This window comes from Plodia interpunctella, chromosome 8 (assembly GCF_027563975.2).
Source record: "Plodia interpunctella isolate USDA-ARS_2022_Savannah chromosome 8, ilPloInte3.2, whole genome shotgun sequence".
Taxonomy (NCBI): Eukaryota; Metazoa; Arthropoda; class Insecta; order Lepidoptera; family Pyralidae; genus Plodia; species Plodia interpunctella.
The window spans coordinates 11,104,772-11,122,906 of record NC_071301.1 but is presented as its reverse complement, the minus strand read 5'-3'; the positions used below and the strand labels follow the sequence as shown (position 1 = coordinate 11,122,906).

At 56.2% G+C, this 18,135-nt stretch overlaps 2 protein-coding genes across 2 annotated transcripts; both read right to left on the bottom strand.

Moving 5' to 3' along the window:
• Nucleotides 1-748: 748 nt before the first annotated feature.
• On the bottom strand, nt 749-2,782 carry LOC128672176 (uncharacterized). Its single transcript, XM_053749124.1, has one exon. The coding sequence runs from the start codon at nt 2,780-2,782 to the stop codon at nt 749-751; it is 2,034 nt and encodes a 677-aa protein (XP_053605099.1).
• An 8,175-nt stretch (nt 2,783-10,957) lies between these two features.
• Nucleotides 10,958-16,279, bottom strand: LOC128672175 (uncharacterized). Its single transcript, XM_053749123.1, has 2 exons — nt 16,132-16,279; nt 10,958-13,005 (listed from the first exon to the last, which is right to left on the bottom strand). Exons 1-2 carry the CDS (start codon nt 16,277-16,279, stop codon nt 10,958-10,960), a joined length of 2,196 nt encoding a protein of 731 aa, XP_053605098.1.
• Between the last annotated feature and the right edge of the window lie 1,856 nt (nt 16,280-18,135).

The following is an 18,135-nucleotide window of genomic DNA, read 5'->3' as shown; positions in this document are numbered from 1 at the left end:
ATGGCCGCCTCCTCAGCCAGGTCCCTGTCGAGGCTAGCCAGACACCATCTCGGGAACCCCCGGTCCCGCCCCCTCAAGCCCTGTACGGGCTGCTGGGGCCTGTTGGAGACCCCCATTCGGATGTACCTGTGGTCCGAGAGGGTCTCCACGTCCTCCAGGACACGCCAGTCCACGACACGCGCGGCAATGACGGGGCTCGCGAAGGATATGTCGACAATCGACGCCCCGTTCCGCCGCACGCATGTGTCGACGTTGCCCCGGTTTAGGACTTCAAGCCCCAATCCCACAGCCCAATCGTACAGGGCCTCACCCCTCGGATCGTCGACAGGAGAGCCCCAAGCCGAGTGCTTGGCGTTGAGGTCTCCCATCAGTAGCACCGGTGCTGGTGCCGCTCTCCCCATTACCTCACCCACCCTCTCGAGAAAGTCCTCGAAGGCACGCAGCGGCCTATTGGGGGAGAAGTATGCCGCAACTATGGCAAACTCCCCCCATTTTGCCGCCGCGTATCCCGGACCGCTATCAATTCTCGAGAGAGGTGGGCGATCCCCAGTTCGGGGAGAGGTAATTGCCACCAGCCCGTCCGTGTCTCCGATCCAAGTAGGAAGGGGGGGGACACAATACGGTTCCACCACGACGGCAGCACCAATGGCCCACTCCGCCACGTGCTGGACTAGGAGGTCCTGTGCACGGGCGCAGTGGTTAATGTTGGCCTGCAGCACCTCTGCCTGTTGCGGAAACCCGCCTGGCATTAGTGCTCCATCGTGGTGCCCTCAGGGGTTCCCTTGTTTGGGGGGGCCAGTTTGCCCCGTGTGCGCGGCGGATTGCACGAGGGGCCGCCCATAACGTGTTTGGCGACCAACTTGTGCGCAAAGCACACCGCGCACCAGGGTTCACTGGCCTCGCACGCGGACGAGACGTGCCCCGCTTTGCCACAGCGATGGCATAACTCGGACCTGTCCACCGGGGACGGGCAGAGGGCTCTAGTGTGGCCAATGCCCATGCACCGGAAACACCGCATGGGCAAGGCCTCCAGCCCCCTGACCTTGGCGGCCGTCCAACCAACAAGGAGACGCCCCTCGTCTATGAGGGCGTTGGCAGCCGCCACAGGGCAGGTGATGATCACCGACGCCGTCATATCCGGCGCCATGCGAATATTTCCCACCCTGACTTGTCCCGGTAGACATTTTCCCGCCCTCGCTGTGGCCTCTTTTAGGGCCTCCGGCGTTACTCCCTCATCAAGGCCAGAGACCCTGATTTGTGCCGCTTTAAACGGCCTCGTCACCTCCGCTTCTCCTCCAATGACCTCCCGGAGCTTCTCCGCGAGGCTGTCCGCTGCAGCCCCGCTGTTAGCTCCGGGTATTTCAATTATACGAGCCCCCGTTGCCGTGCCACGCACAGCCGACACATGGTCCACCCCTATCGACGAAAGGTCGATGGTGGTGGCCCTCGTTATCACCGCTCGGTAATCCATTTTGGATTCCGGCTTGAGGGTCACCACCACCGCCGAAGTCTTAGGTGGGGTGAACCTAATCTTTTTAGGCGGCTGTGCGCTCGCCTTGGGGGCCTTCACTGGGGTAGGCTCAGGCTGGGCAGAAGGGGAGGGTTTGTTCCCCTTCTTTTTCCCCCTTCTAACCACCTCAGCCCACCCCTGTTCACCTTCCTGAGGCGGAGGTACAACGGCAGGTACCTCGGCAGGCGCCTGGGCCTGCACCGTCGCTTGTTTGGGCTGCTTTTTAGCCGGGGCGGCTTTGGGTGCAGGCCCAGGTCGTGCTGGGGGCATGAGAGTAGCCCCCGCAGCTGCACCAGCGTAGCTCCGTCCCGTTCCTGGGGCCGGTGTTCCAGGTGGGGCCTCCTTCCTCCTCTCGTCGGCTGCGAGTGGCGGCCGAACGATCGGTTCCGGGGCCAGGATGCCCCTCTTCTCCGCCTCCTTGAGGCGGTCATTCACCATACCCCCCAGCCTGAGGAATATGTCCCTCTCAAAGGACTCCTTCCATTCGGAAAGGAGTCCCCTGATGTCCTCAAGCGAGGGGGCTCCCGCCGCTGGATGGGCCTCGTTCAGCACCGACGACGTGCGCTCGGCAAAGGCCGTGCGCAGGGCCTTCGTCTCCTGCTGGAGGAGCGAAAGCTGCTCCCGCATTCTCTTATTGTCCGCTCTGAGAATGCGGACAGCCTCCGACTCCTCGCACTGGGCCTCAATTTTGCCCGCTGCCACGATTATATCATGGCAGGCCTCATTCATGGCCCGCCATGCCGTCCCCTTCAGGTTGCCGGACTTTCCGGCCTCCGCCAACACCTTCTGGGCAGCCGCCCTCACCACCTCAAGGTGCTCGTCCACGAGGCACCTTTTTCCGCCCTCCTCGCTGGCCTTCAAAAACTTGCTGGTACCAGCCCTGTCCAGCTCGCGTTCAAATTCGGCGTAGTCCGCCGAAAGATCGCGGAGCCTCTCCCTTGCCTCGGCCGTCCCGGAATAGGATCCCCGACGAGCAGCCCGGCCCCTCGTGACAGAGGAAAGCTTATTGGAGGCCCTTTCAGCCTCCTCAACATCCTCCGAAGCTTTCCTCTTTGGGGCTTGACCCCGCTGCTTCCCGCCTAGCTTAACATCCGGGAGCCAGACTGACCCGTCCGAGTCGGCGTCGGAAAAGTAGAGCGACTCCGATCGACTAATCGCCGTCTTCTCGCTCTCCCCCACACTCATCCCCTCCTCTTTATTCCCCCCGTTTGATCTCTTCCCCCTTGGGGTCAGAGACCTTCCCCTCGAAGCTTTGGCCACGTTCCTACCCATGTTGGGCCAGAAGTGACCAAGTCAGACAAAATTGGCCCCTAAAGGGGCAAAAACAAGGCAAAATCCACAGACAGGGGGCAGCAATTGGCCCCTGCCTGGTTGCAAAAAGTTGAGCTACCCCGCACCAGCGGTCTGGTAGCTGTGGTCCACAGCACAACCTTACTTTTTGCAAAAAAGAATAGGATCCTGCCAGTGCCTCAACTCCACAAGGAGCCAAGACACTGAACCCGTCAAAAACAAAACCAAAAGAAAACTCTTGATGCCAAAAACCACCAAGACACCTCAAATTGCACTCAACACAGCCTCAGCGCACTTAATACCAACCTAACCTTTTTTTTTTTTTTTTTTTTTTTTTTTTTTTTTTTTTTTTTTTTTTTGTTTTCGCAGGGGAATGCATTTACGCACTGAGTGTGGGACTCCTGGGCCGCTATCCAGCCCAGACTACCCACTAAACCCCTGCGGGTGCCATCGGCCGCTTTACAGGGAGGCGCCTCGGATCTATCTAACACAAGACGCCTCAGCGACTGGCCGGTCTCTTTCGCCAGAGACCGGACTCACCATTCTCAGGGGCCCACCGACACCTGGTGGACCCCTGCCGTCGGGTGGGACTAGTCCCACCGATTTAGGGGGGCGCCTGCAGGCGCGCAAGGTAGCGCCTGCGTCGCACCCCCGTCCGCCTTCTGCGGATCGGCTCCGCGAGGGGGTGGTCCTCGCGGTTCCTTTCCTCGGCCTCCCTCTGTGACATAACAGTCTCACAGAAGGAGGCCACTGCATACCAACCTAACCTAACCTAACCTAACCTAACCTAACCTAACCTAACCTAACCTTTTTTTTTTTTTTTTTTTTTTTTTTTTTTTTTTTTTTTTTTTTTTGTTTTCGCAGGGGAATGCATTTACGCACTGAGTGTGGGACTCCTGGGCAAACGGCCCAGACTACCCACTAAACCCCTGCGGATGCCATCGGCCGCTTTACAAAGAGGCGCCTCGGATCTAACTAGCACAAGGCGCCTCAGCGACTGGCCGGTCTCTTTCACCAGAGACCGGACTCTCCACTCTCAGGGGCCCTCCGACATCTGGAGGACCCCTGCCGCCGGGTGGGACCTCTGTCCCACCGATTCAGGGGGGGCGCCCGCAGGCGCGCCCCCAACCACCAAGGCGAGCCGCACGCCATCCAGTCCGGAAGCAGACCGGAGGCAGCGGCTCTCCGTCTTATTCGGCCGCAGAGGATAGGGACAGCGGCGCACCGTAATACCGGCAGTCCTCCTCCTCTGCGGCCCCACCGACCACCATGCCTGCGCCATGGCCGCGCCTCATTCGGCCGCAGAGGATAGGGACAGCGGCGCACCGTAATACCGGCAGTCCTCCTCCTCTGCGGCCCCACCAACCACCATGTTTGCGCCATGGCCGCGCCTGGTCGCGGAGGATGGGGAGAGCGGCGCACCGTAATACCAACCCCTCCTCCTCCCCCGCGACCCCTACCACGGCTGTAAGAGTAGAGGGCTTAGCCCCCTTCTCTCACAGCCACTGAGCCAATTGGCTCTCCAACCTGGGTTACCCGACATGGGTAACCCACCACCAGTTGCCAGGACATTTGCCAACGGCTAACAAGACCCCTAAACGGGGAGTTATTAACCGTCGCCCAGGGTGCACCAGCCCAATAACTTGTCAGCCGCCGCTATCACCGAATCAAAGATCAAGTGACAGAAGCAAACCTTCAAATCATCGAGCCAACGTGGAGGTTTCCTGACAGTAGCACCCCAACCTTTTTTTTTTTTTTTTTTTTTTTGTTTTCGCAGGGGAATGCATTTACGCACTGAGTGTGGGACTCCTGGGCAGCTAATCGGCCCAGACTACCCACTAAACCCCTGCGGATGCCATCGGCCGCTTTACAAAGAGGCGCCTCGGATCTAACTAGCACAAGGCGCCTCAGCGACTGGCCGGTCTCTTTCACCAGAGACCGGACTCTCCACTCTCAGGGGCCCTCCGACATCTGGAGGACCCCTGCCGCCGGGTGGGACCTCTGTCCCACCAATTCAGGGGGGGCGCCCGCAGGCGCGCCCCCAACCACCAAGGCGAGCCGCACGCCATCCAGTCCGGAAGCAGACCGGAGGCAGCGGCTCTCCGTCTTATTCGGCCGCAGAGGATAGGGACAGCGGCGCACCGTAATACCGGCAGTCCTCCTCCTCTGCGGCCCCACCGACCACCATGTCTGCGCCATGGCCGCGCCTCATTCGGCCGCAGAGGATAGGGACAGCGGCGCACCGTGATACCGGCAGTCCTCCTCCTCTGCGGCCCCACCGACCACCATGTTTGCGCCATGGCCGCGCCTGGTCGCGGAGGATAGGGAGAGCGGCGCACCGTAATACCAACCCCTCCTCTTCCCCCGCGACCCCTACCACGGCTGTAAGAGTAGAGGGCTTAGCCCCCTTCTCTCACAGCCACTGAGCCAATTGGCTCTCCAACCTGGGTTACCCGACATGGGTAACCCGCCACCAGTTGCCAGGACATTTGCCAACGGCTAACAAGACCCCTAAACGGGGAGTTATTAACCGTCGCCCAGGGTGCACCAGCCCAATAACTTGTCAGCCGCCGCTATCACCGAATCAAAGATCAAGTGACAGAAGCAAACCTTCAAATCATCGAGCCAACGTGGAGGTTTCCTGACAGTAGCACCCCAGTAGCACCCCAACCTAACCTAACCTAACCTAACCTAACCTAACCTTTTTTTTTTTTTTTTTTTTTTTTTTGTTTTCGCAGGGGAATGCATTTACGCACTGAGTGTGGGACTCCTGGGCCGCTATCCAGCCCAGACTACCCACTAAACCCCTGCGGGTGCCATCGGCCGCTTTACAGGGAGGCGCCTCGGATCTATCTAACACAAGACGCCTCAGCGACTGGCCGGTCTCTTTCGCCAGAGACCGGACTCACCATTCTCAGGGGCCCACCGACACCTGGTGGACCCCTGCCGTCGGGTGGGACTAGTCCCACCGATTTAGGGGGGCGCCTGCAGGCGCGCAAGGTAGCGCCTGCGTCGCACCCCCGTCCGCCTTCTGCGGATCGGCTCCGCGAGGGGGTGGTCCTCGCGGTTCCTTTCCTCGGCCTCCCTCTGTGACATAACAGTCTCACAGAAGGAGGCCACTGCCGCCCAGGCTCCGTCACTCCCGAGCATCGCATTGACGACACTCGGGAGCGACAGATCCACTCCACCGAGCACTGCCACCAGATCGTGGCGCTGCCGACTCCACCTGGGACACTGCTCTAGAACATGTTGAGCAGTGTCCCGAGCCTCGCCACAATCGTGGCAGACCGGCTCGGTCTCCCGCTGGGCCACGCGGTGCAAGTACTCACCGAAGCAGCCATGCCCGGTGAGCACCTGCGTCATGCGGAAGGTGAGAGGCTTGCGCCGCCTCAACATCCATCTCTCCAGGACCTGGCGCAGGGCCTCCACTGTGCGTACACCGTACGTTGCCCGCGCCAGGTCTGCCTCCCACCTCCGCATGAGTTCCGCTTGCCCTCGCAAGCGGACCCGCCGGACCATCTCAGGCGAGGGGTGCTCGCCGATTTCCCTCCTGTTCGCCACAAAGTGGTAAACCTCGGCGAGCACCTCCGCCACCAACTCCCACGGCGGGTCGCCCGCGAGGGCTGTGGCCGCAGAGAACGCCACTGTACGGTACCCCCGTATCGCCCTTACCGCGATCACCTTCTGCGCCTGCCGGAGAAGGCGCTTATTCTCCGCGGCAAGGGCGTCCACCCAAAACCTAACCTAACCTAACCTAACCTAACCTAACCTAACCTAACCTAACCTAACCTAACCTAACCTTTTTTTTTTTTTTTTTTTTTTTTTTGTTTTCGCAGGGGAATGCATTTACGCACTGAGTGTGGGACTCCTGGGCAGCTAATCGGCCCAGACTACCCACTAAACCCCTGCGGATGCCATCGGCCGCTTTACAAAGAGGCGCCTCGGATCTAACTAGCACAAGGCGCCTCAGCGACTGGCCGGTCTCTATCACCAGAGACCGGACTCTCCACTCTCAGGGGCCCTCCGACATCTGGAGGACCCCTGCCGCCGGGTGGGACCCTTGTCCCACCGATTCAGGGGGGCGCCCGCAGGCGCGCCCCCAACCACCAAGGCGAGCCGCACGCCATCCAGTCCGGAAGCAGACCGGAGGCAGCGGCTCTCCGTCTTATTCGGCCGCAGAGGATAGGGACAGCGGCGCACCGTAATACCGGCAGTCCTCCTCCTCTGCGGCCCCACCGACCACCATGCCTGCGCCATGGCCGCGCCTCATTCGGCCGCAGAGGATAGGGACAGCGGCGCACCGTAATACCGGCAGTCCTCCTCCTCTGCGGCCCCACCGACCACCATGTTTGCGCCATGGCCGCGCCTGGTCGCGGAGGATAGGGAGAGCGGCGCACCGTAATACCAACCCCTCCTCTTCCCCCGCGACCCCTACCACGGCTGTAAGAGTAGAGGGCTTAGCCCTCTTCTCTCACAGCCACTGAGCCAATTGGCTCTCCAACCTGGGTTACCCGACATGGGTAACCCACCACCAGTTGCCAGGACATTTGCCAACGGCTAACAAGACCCCTAAACGGGGAGTTATTAACCGTCGCCCAGGGTGCACCAGCCCAATAACTTGTCAGCCGCCGCTAACCTAACCTAACCTAACCTAACCTAACCTAACCTAACCTAACCTAACCTAACCTAACCTAACCTAACCTAACCTAACCTAACCTAACCTAACCTAACCTAACCTAACCTAACCTAACCTTTTTTTTTTTTTTTTTTTTTTTTTTTTTTTTTTTTTTTTTTTTTGTTTTCGCAGGGGGGAATGCATTTAGGCACCGGCCCCCGGGGACACTGTTCCCGGGGAGTGTGGGACTCCCAGGCCTAGCCCGGACTACCCACTAAACCCCCCTGCGGCGTTTCCGCACCGGCCGTTATTGGGGGCGCCATGGGATCGCGAACATTCTACCACGACGCCCCCCGGCGTTGCCTCACGGCACTATCCTAGCAGACGACGGGCATATTGTGCCCGCCGCCTGCCTCTTCGTCCTCGCCGATGGGGAGGGGCATGCGCTCGTGCCTCGCGCTCCCTTTCAGCAGCCTCCTTCTGCGACATTACCGTTTCGCAGAAGGAGTATACTGCATCCCAGCGTCCCTCGCCGCTCAACATCTTGCTGATGACGTTGTGCAGCGAGAGATCCAGGCCTCCTCCTCCTAGGGCCACTGCTAGGGCCACCCTCTCCTCGGTCCATTTCCCGCAGTCTGCCAGAGTGTGTTGGGCCGTGTCATCCGGCTCCCCACACTCATGACAGACCGGGGTTTCCTCCTTTCCTATTCTGTGCAGGTAATGACCGAAGCACCCGTGTCCGGTCATCACCTGCGTCATCCTGTACGTCAGTTGGCCGTACGTTCTTTCCATCCATTCCTCGAGCGATGGGAGGAGCGCCCCGATGGTTCGAACACCATACGGGGAGTTTTCCAGCTCTACTCGCCATCGCTCTTTCAACCTGTCTACGGCCAACTGACGGACAGTCCTTAATTCTCTTGGGGCGGGCCTTTCCCCCACAGCTCGCCTCCTTGCCCGCTCCCAATATACTTCCGCCTGAACCTTAGCGTCCATATCCCACGGTGGGGTGCCAGCCAGTGCACACGCCGCCGCCCATGCCACCGTTACGTAGGCCCGAGCTATGCGATTGGCCACCACTCTCTGTGGCCTCCGCAGCTGGGCCACGTTGGCTTTGGAGAGCCTATCTGCCCAGATTGGTGCCCCGTACAATGCCATGCTTCGGGTTACACCCGCATATAGCTTGCGGCACGGGGCACTGGGCCCTCCAACATTGGGCAGCAGCCGGCCCATGGCCGACGCAGCACCGACTATCCGGGGAGCCAGTCGTTTGAAGTGCTCCCGGAAGTTCCAGCGTGAGTCCAGGATGATACCTAGGTACTTGATATGCGGTTTCACCTGGACTCGTTCCCCACCGATGGATATGGACGCGCCCTCAGGCGGCTTCCATCCCCTGCTTCCGAAGGCGATGACCTCACACTTGTTGAGGGCCACCCTGAGCCCCAGCAGCCTGACGCGGGTGACCATCAGGTCTGCTGCGACTGCGGCTGCCCTGAGGGTGCTCTCCAGCTTCTCTCCCCAGATGGCCACCATCGTGTCATCTGCATAGCAGATGACAGTCATCCGGGGGAGCAGGGCCCCGCGGATGGCCCAGTCGAAGCCGATGTTCCATAGCAGAGGCCCTAGAACAGACCCCTGGGGAACACCGCAGGTCATCGCCTTGGATTTTACGCCTTCTCTGTCCTCGTAGAGCACCACCCTCTCAGTAAGGTAGTGCCCTACGAGGTTCCTGAGGTAGAGGGGCACCCCATGGTATTTGAGTGCCTCCTCTATTACCTCATATGGGAGGGAGCCGAAGGCATTCGCTATGTCCAGCGAGACACCCACGGCCCCTCCCTTCCGTTCCATTGCGTCCTCCGAGAATATTCGGAGGGCCCCTATCGCGTCAACGGTCGACCGCCCTTTTCTGAATCCGTACTGGCGGTGCGACACGTTGGGCCCGACATTTTCCAGATGCTGGATGATCCGGTTGGCCACAATGCGTTCTAGCATTTTCCCGGTTTCATCCAGCATCAGTAGGGGCCTCCACCCCGAGGGGGAGTCCTCGGGCCGGCTCTCCTTCCTGAGTAGGCAGAGCTTGCCCTCCTTCCACGGTTTGGGGAACCGTCCTGATGACAAACAGTCATCAAAGAGCTGTCTGAGACGGCTCCCCAGGTGTTTTAAGGCCACCGGTAGAACCAGACCAGGGACGCCATCTGGGCCAGGGGCCTTTTTGCAGGCCATTAGGCGCGCTACTCCCTGGTCAAATTCCTCAGTCGTCACCGGTGGCACTTCCGTCGTGATGGACTCCCGCTCGGGGGCCGACATTCTCGGAGGAACGAATGTTTGGGCCGTTGGGAATAGGCCTTCGACAATCCTATTAAGGAGATCCGGCTCTAAGGAGGCTGTGGGGGGGGCGTGGCGCATCTTGTTGCGCACTACCCTATATGGCCTCCCCCACGGGTCCCTGTCGAGTGTGGCCAGAAACGCCTCGTGGGCTTCCTCCTTAGCCTTAGTGATTGCCATCGACAGGGATTTTTTAGCCTCCTGGAGGGCAGCATGGAGTCGCTCCTCCTCTCCAGCTACCCAGTTCCGTCGCCGCCTGCATCGGGTGTAGTTACGACGGGCGCGGTTACTGAGACGTCGGAGTTCAGCAATGTCCTCCGACCACCAGTGAACCCGCGCCTTTGCAGGCAACGGGCCGGACCTCCTCATGGATGCGTCACACACCTCAGTGAGTGACACGCGAAAGCCTATTGCCCTTTCCTCCACACCAAGGGACCGGCTTGGTGTGGGTTCTCTCCATTCGATAATCATGGCAGCCTCTTCAGCCAGGTCCCTGTCGAGACTTGCCATATTCCACCTGGGGAACCCTTGCCGCCCCCCCTCGTCCCGACCGGGCATTTGGGAACAGGGCATGTTGGAGACCGTCGTCCTTATATATAAATGGTCGGAGAGGGTCTCGACATCCTCCAGGACACGCCAATTCGCCACCCGCGCGGCAATGGCCGGGGTCGCAAACGTCACATCAACTATCGACTCCCCGTTCCGCCGCACACAGGTAGCGGCGTTGCCCCGGTTTAGGACTTCAAGCCCCACTCCCACCGCCCAGTCATAGAGGGCTTCCCCCCTTGGGCTGGCGACGGGAGAACCCCATGCCGTGTGTTTCGCGTTGAGGTCTCCCATCAGCATGACAGGTGTCGGCGCTATGCTCCCGATCGTCCTACCCACTCTCTCAAGGAGGTCTTCGAAGTCACGAAGCGGCTCGTTGGGGGAGAAGTATGCAGCAATTATTGCGATAACTCCCCATCTCACCGCCACGTAACCTCTACCACTCACAATTTTCGAGAGAGGTGGGTGGTTTCCGATTTGGGGAGCAGTAACCGCCACCAGCCCCTCAGTGTCGCCAGCCCAGTTGGAAAGCGGGGGGACGTAATAGGGTTCCGACACTATGGCAGCGCCAATGCCCCACTCCGCCACGTGCTGGACTAGGAGGTCTTGGGCACGGGCGCAGTGGTTGACATTGGCCTGCAGAACTTCCAGGTGGTGGGAGGGTCGTGTTGGCATTAATGTTCCATTAGTCGACCCTCCGAGACCTCCCTCGTAGCCAGGGCCGTCTTACCCCTGGTGCGTGGGGGGTTGCAGGCCTTTCCCCCCATTACGTGCCCCGCCGGGAGCTTTGCGGCGTGGCACACGGCACACCATGGCTCCTTGGCGCTACATTCCACCGTCATGTGGCCCGTTTGGCCGCATCGGTGGCACACATTGGATCTGTCCACCGGAGACGGACAGAGGGCCCTAGTGTGGCCCAAGCCCATGCAGCGGAAGCATCGCATGGGCAGGGCCTCGAGCCCCTTGATTTTGGCGGCCGACCATCCGACCAGTAGGCGTCCGGCTTTGATCAAATTGTTGGCGGCTGCTACAGGGCAAGTTAGAATAGACGCCCCGGTCTGGTCAGGTGCCGTGCGAATAGCGCCAACCCTTATCTGTCCCGGTGGACAGTTTCCAGCTTCAGCTGCAGCTTCCTTTAGGGACTCCTGGGTCACTGACTCATCGAAGCCATAAATTTTTATTTGTGCCGTTTTATATGGCCGTGATATTTGGGCTTCATCGCCCACCATCTCCCTTAATTTTTCGGCCAGGGTGTCAGCGGAGACCGCACTGTGAGCTCCGGGGATCTCAATAATGCGAGCCCCGGTAGCAGTTCTCCTTACCGCCACGTGGTCCACCCCAATGGACGGTAGCTTAAGGGTGGTGACCCTGGCCATAACTGATTTGTAATCCATTTTGGATTCCGGCCGTAGGGTTACCACCACCGCCGACGACTTTGGTGGGGTGAACATTTTCTTAGGTGGCGGCTTCGCAGACACCCCGGGGGTTCGGACCTGGGCTTGGGTGGGTTTCAGCTTGTCAGGGGGGGAATTTTTTCCGTGCCCCTTGCCTTTTCCCCTCTTGCCTTTTTTCTTTTTCACCACAGTGGCCCATCCTTCCTTCTCCTGGTTGGTCAGAGGAGCTTCAGTTGTCTGAGAGGGGCCAGGCTGTGGCTCTTCCTCCTGCGGCTGTGGCCTGCGACGGGTTGTATTTCGCGCCGCTGGTCCAGGTCTTGCGGATGACATTAGTGTTGTTGGCCGTTCCTCTTCATGGTTTTGGCGTTCAACCTCATTTGGCCTCTTATCTGTCGTAAGGGGCGGGCGCATAATCGGCTCGGGAGCAAGAATGCCCCTTTTTTCAGCCTCCTTAAGCCGATCCGTAACCATGCCCCCCAATCTCAGAAACAGGTCCCTTTCTAAGGATTCCTTAAAGTCCGCAAGGACTTCTTGGATTTCGGTCCTTGTGATTCCCGTCCCTGAGGTTAAAGGCGCAGCCGCCTTTTCGGAGTAGGCCGTACGGAGCGCCTTTGTTTCCTTCTGTAGAAGTTCTAGCTGTTCCCTCATCCTTTTATTGTCCGCTGTGAGTATTCGAACTGCTTCCGATTCCACCTGTTGGGCCTCGATTTTCTCGGCAGCTTCCAATATTTGTTGGCAGGACTCTTTCATGGCCCGCCACACCGTCCCTTTGAGGTTTCCGGACTTATCGGCTTCTTCGAGCACCCTGTTGGCAGCAGCCCGGACCACCCCCAAGTGCTCGTCCACTACAGTGGCGCGTTTACGGCCTTCAGTTGCGCCTTGTGTGCGCCGCATACCTGGTGTGCGAGGCCGGCCCCTGATGGCGGTGTTGATTTTAGGACCTCGTTCCATAGCTCCTGATACTTCCGGTGCTTTCCTTTTCAGGGGAGCACTACCCCTGCCACCTCTGTTCTCCTCGTTCAGCAAAGCCTCTGGGAGACTAGAGTCGCTGTCGTTGTCAGAGTCCGTCTGGACTGATTGTTGAGAGGGACTTGCGTCCCTATGGCGGTTGATGCCCCCCCCAGATACGGTGAGGCTGTCCACATCCGAAGATGCAGAGAGGGATTCTCCAGCGAAGCTGGTACCCTCCTGGGGTAAATAGTTTTTGTCACTCGCCATTTCATATTTTCCTTTTTTGATCAGGGTGAGGTCCCTGACTCCTCCTACACTCATGTGAGCGCTCGGGACGGGGTTCCCCCCCCGCCATTCATCCCATCGGCACGCTAGACCTTGGGATTGGGGTTATTTTTGATGAGGTTTTCTTCCTCGCGGCGCTGGCTTTTAATAGCACAGCACCCTCGGCCCCAGTATTTGGGGTAACGAGTTGCCCGACGCAGGTCCACGTCCAAGACCTGAACGCCGCGCAAGCCACATCTGCTGCTCACTGTCTGATTGTTCAGACAGGAGAGAGTGGCTGGTTAGCGGGATATTGGCCAACAACCAACAAGACCCCGCATAACGGAGAGTTGTTGGCTGCCGCCCAGGGTGCACCGTCCCAAATCCCTTGTCAGCCACCGCTCTAACCGAATCCAAGAGGATTAAGAGAGAGAGGTAAACGTTCAAGGGAATGGGCACTCGAGGAGGTTTCCCGCACTTAGCACCCCAACCTAACCTAACCTAACCTAACCTAACCTAACCTAACCTAACCTAACCTAACCTAACCTAACCTAACCTAACCTAACCTAACCTAACCTAACCTAACCTAACCTAACCTAACCTAACCTAACCTAACCTAACCTAACCTAACCTAACCTAACCTAACCTAACCTAACCTAACCTAACCTAACCTAACCTAACCTAACCTAACCTAACCTAACCTAACCTAACCTAACCTAACCTAACCTAACCTAACCTAACCTAACCTAACCTAACCTAACCTAACCTAACCTAACCTAACCTAACCTAACCTAACCTAACCTAACCTAACCTAACCTAACCTAACCTAACCTAACCTAACCTAACCTAACCTAACCTAACCTAACCTAACCTAACCTAACCTAACCTAACCTAACCTAACCTAACCTAACCTAACCTAACCTAACCTAACCTAACCTAACCTAACCTAACCTAACCTAACCTAACCTAACCTAACCTAACCTAACCTAACCTAACCTAACCTAACCTAACCTAACCTAACCTAACCTAACCTAACCTAACCTAACCTAACCTAACCTAACCTAACCTAACCTAACCTAACCTAACCTAACCTAACCTAACCTAACCTAACCTAACCTAACCTAACCTAACCTAACCTAACCTAACCTAACCTAACCTAACCTAACCTAACCTAACCTAACCTAACCTAACCTAACCTAACCTAACCTAACCTAACCTAACCTAACCTAACCTAACCTAACCTAACCTAACCTAACCTAACCTAACCTAACCTAACCTAACCTAACCTAACCTAACCTAACCTAACCTAACCTAACCTAACCTAACCTAACCTAACCTAACCTAACCTAACCTAACCTAACCTAACCTAACCTAACCTAACCTAACCTAACCTAACCTAACCTAACCTAACCTAACCTAACCTAACCTAACCTAACCTAACCTAACCTAACCTAACCTAACCTAACCTAACCTAACCTAACCTAACCTAACCTAACCTAACCTAACCTAACCTAACCTAACCTAACCTAACCTAACCTAACCTAACCTAACCTAACCTAACCTAACCTAACCTAACCTAACCTAACCTAACCTAACCTAACCTAACCTAACCTAACCTAACCTAACCTAACCTAACCTAACCTAACCTAACCTAACCTAACCTAACCTAACCTAACCTAACCTAACCTAACCTAACCTAACCTAACCTAACCTAACCTAACCTAACCTAACCTAACCTAACCTAACCTAACCTAACCTAACCTAACCTAACCTAACCTAACCTAACCTAACCTAACCTAACCTAACCTAACCTAACCTAACCTAACCTAACCTAACCTAACCTAACCTAACCTAACCTAACCTAACCTAACCTAACCTAACCTAACCTAACCTAACCTAACCTAACCTAACCTAACCTAACCTAACCTAACCTAACCTAACCTAACCTAACCTAACCTAACCTAACCTAACCTAACCTAACCTAACCTAACCTAACCTAACCTAACCTAACCTAACCTAACCTAACCTAACCTAACCTAACCTAACCTAACCTAACCTAACCTAACCTAACCTAACCTAACCTAACCTAACCTAACCTAACCTAACCTAACCTAACCTAACCTAACCTAACCTAACCTAACCTAACCTAACCTAACCTAACCTAACCTAACCTAACCTAACCTAACCTAACCTAACCTAACCTAACCTAACCTAACCTAACCTAACCTAACCTAACCTAACCTAACCTAACCTAACCTAACCTAACCTAACCTAACCTAACCTAACCTAACCTAACCTAACCTAACCTAACCTAACCTAACCTAACCTAACCTAACCTAACCTAACCTAACCTAACCTAACCTAACCTAACCTAACCTAACCTAACCTAACCTAACCTAACCTAACCTAACCTAACCTAACCTAACCTAACCTAACCTAACCTAACCTAACCTAACCTAACCTAACCTAACCTAACCTAACCTAACCTAACCTAACCTAACCTAACCTAACCTAACCTAACCTAACCTAACCTAACCTAACCTAACCTAACCTAACCTAACCTAACCTAACCTAACCTAACCTAACCTAACCTAACCTAACCTAACCTAACCTAACCTAACCTAACCTAACCTAACCTAACCTAACCTAACCTAACCTAACCTAACCTAACCTAACCTAACCTAACCTAACCTAACCTAACCTAACCTAACCTAACCTAACCTAACCTAACCTAACCTAACCTAACCTAACCTAACCTAACCTAACCTAACCTAACCTAACCTAACCTAACCTAACCTAACCTAACCTAACCTAACCTAACCTAACCTAACCTAACCTAACCTAACCTAACCTAACCTAACCTAACCTAACCTAACCTAACCTAACCGGAGTACTCGCCTTACAAGCGCCCAAATAACATCTGCTCCGCGCAAAAAATTCGAAAAAATTGGTTTTTCGTGTGCTAGTGCTCCCGAAGTGTTTTCATTGTGTTCCCAAGTATCCGACTCACCAGGATTCGTGTGGGCAAGTGCGTACCTCCAAAGAGTTCCCGAGGAGAAGCAGGAGAAGTCCAGGAAGGAATAACTCGGTTCAGGCAAGTGGGATTTTTTAGATCTTTATATCATCTTGTGGCCGCCGACGAGCTGTGAAAGCCAAATTTTGGAACATCGAAATCGGTCCACAAACACGGGAGTTATTAGCTCCCGCGTATCTAAAAATCCCCATACAAACCGAGAGACCGCTGCCTATCGTGACGTTCGGCAAACTCGCGTCGAAGCTCAGAGGTAACGTCACGAGCGTCATCTCTGCGGCCAGCGATCCACTGTCGACGGACCTGAAGACTCCGAAGCGGGCTCCGAGACCTCGCCCCCCTGCAGACCAGCCCATCATCAGGTGTGTAAAGTTGCCCTGAGGGATCTCTCCTTTCCCAGGTCACAGGACACCCGAGATTGGACTCGTTCAACTCGGGAGAACGTGATCTTCCCACAGGAACCGGCTAGCCGTATTCCATTTTCCTTCCCCCTCACCCCCGCACCCCCCCCGCAAAAATTTTTTCGTCTGACGCCGGATCTATCCGTTTCAGACGAAAATAACTTTTTCTCCCCCCCCCCCCCCTCGCCCCTCCCCCCCCTCAGGCACTTTTCCCCTCTGGCTATAACTCGGGAACCGCTGAAGATAGGAAGCCGAGAGAGGGCTCAAACGAAAGGGCAACTGAAGATCTACAACTTGGCCCCACCAGAGTCCAGGATTTTGGATCGGGAACACCGGGAGCCGGGAACACTTCGGGAATTAGCCCCATAAGGACATCCCCGCAGGTCTTCTTCATAAACCGCAAAGCCTTGCGGTTCCCAACAAAGACCTGCCCCCTCCCCCCCGTGGTCGCTTCCTCACCCCCCTAGGGCTATCTCCGACACCCTTGGAGCTACAGAGTAGTGAGACGGCTCATTAGAATCGTCTCTGAAATTCCAAGAGATTGGCCCCGACGGAATTGAGGAAGCGGACACCTGAACACCGGAGGAGTGAAGAAAGCTCCGGAAAACCAACAAAGCAGCACGACCACCAGCGCGCATCCACCATCTTCGCGGCAAGCTGCGGCAAGTACCATTGGCGGTAGATTAAGTTTTAGATATTAAGTTTATTAGATTTTAAATAGTTTAAGATAGATTAAATTTGTAAAAAAAAAAAAAAAAACCGAGATGTCGTCGTCCCCATCCCCAGCGGCTGACTGTCAAGTCCGCGCCGAGAACAGCGGCGCCTCCAGCGAAGTGACAGGTGCACCGGCGGTCCCCATCTCGCCGATCACACGCCAGCCACTGGTTACGGGACAGCACACGACAGAAAAGGACAAGAGAGCTGTGCCAGGGCCCAGCAAACTACCCAAAACCTCCGCTCCCAAAAAGGCCAAAAAGGTGACCAAGAGCCCACCAAAAGGCGCCATGGAAGTGGGAAGAAGCTGGGCACTGGCACAGTCAGCCAAAAAGAAAACAAAGACTGGAGGGTTGCGAAGAGCAGTGGTCATAAAAGGCGCGCAAGCTGCAGCCAGAAGAGGCCAAATAGACGATGCCAGGAATCTGGCGGACGTCTCGGTACTAGAGGCCTCGCAGATAGACCTCACACAACCCCCTGACACACCAAACACTACTAACATGACGCCCTCTTCTGCCGAAACAGGAGAGGAAAAACCTAACACCACAACCATGACACCCTCTTCTGTCGAAACAGGAGAGGAAAAACACCTGACACACACGCCAACAGGGGAAGTACCACCCACGACTCCGAAGTCACCGGAAACCCCAGAGCCGCTAATGCCCACTCATGCCCCCCCAAAACATGATCACTACTCGATAGTGATCTCCACCACCTCCGCACAGCAAGAGGAATCGCCAGAGTCCGAAGCCAGCGACTCGCAAGAGAAGCTGAGCAATCCAGTGGCGTGGGAGGAGGAGAGGTCAGAGGCAGGCTGGGCATGGCATGGTGAAGAGTTTGCCGAAAGAAGACAGAGCATACTCCCCCCCCTCGGACCACACAGGGGAGTATCTAAGGACATGGCAACAGACGCAGCCAGAGATTACTACCAGAAGGGGAAGGACGCGGTAGAAAGCTCAAAAACCCTGAAAAGGGAATTAAGAGCGACCGCTGTGGAGTGCATGGGCAATCTCTTTGAGATTGTCCTCGCCCTGGCCGAATCCAGAAGCAGGCACCGCCTGAACCTGGAGTTGGAACGGACGAGGGCAACAAAATAC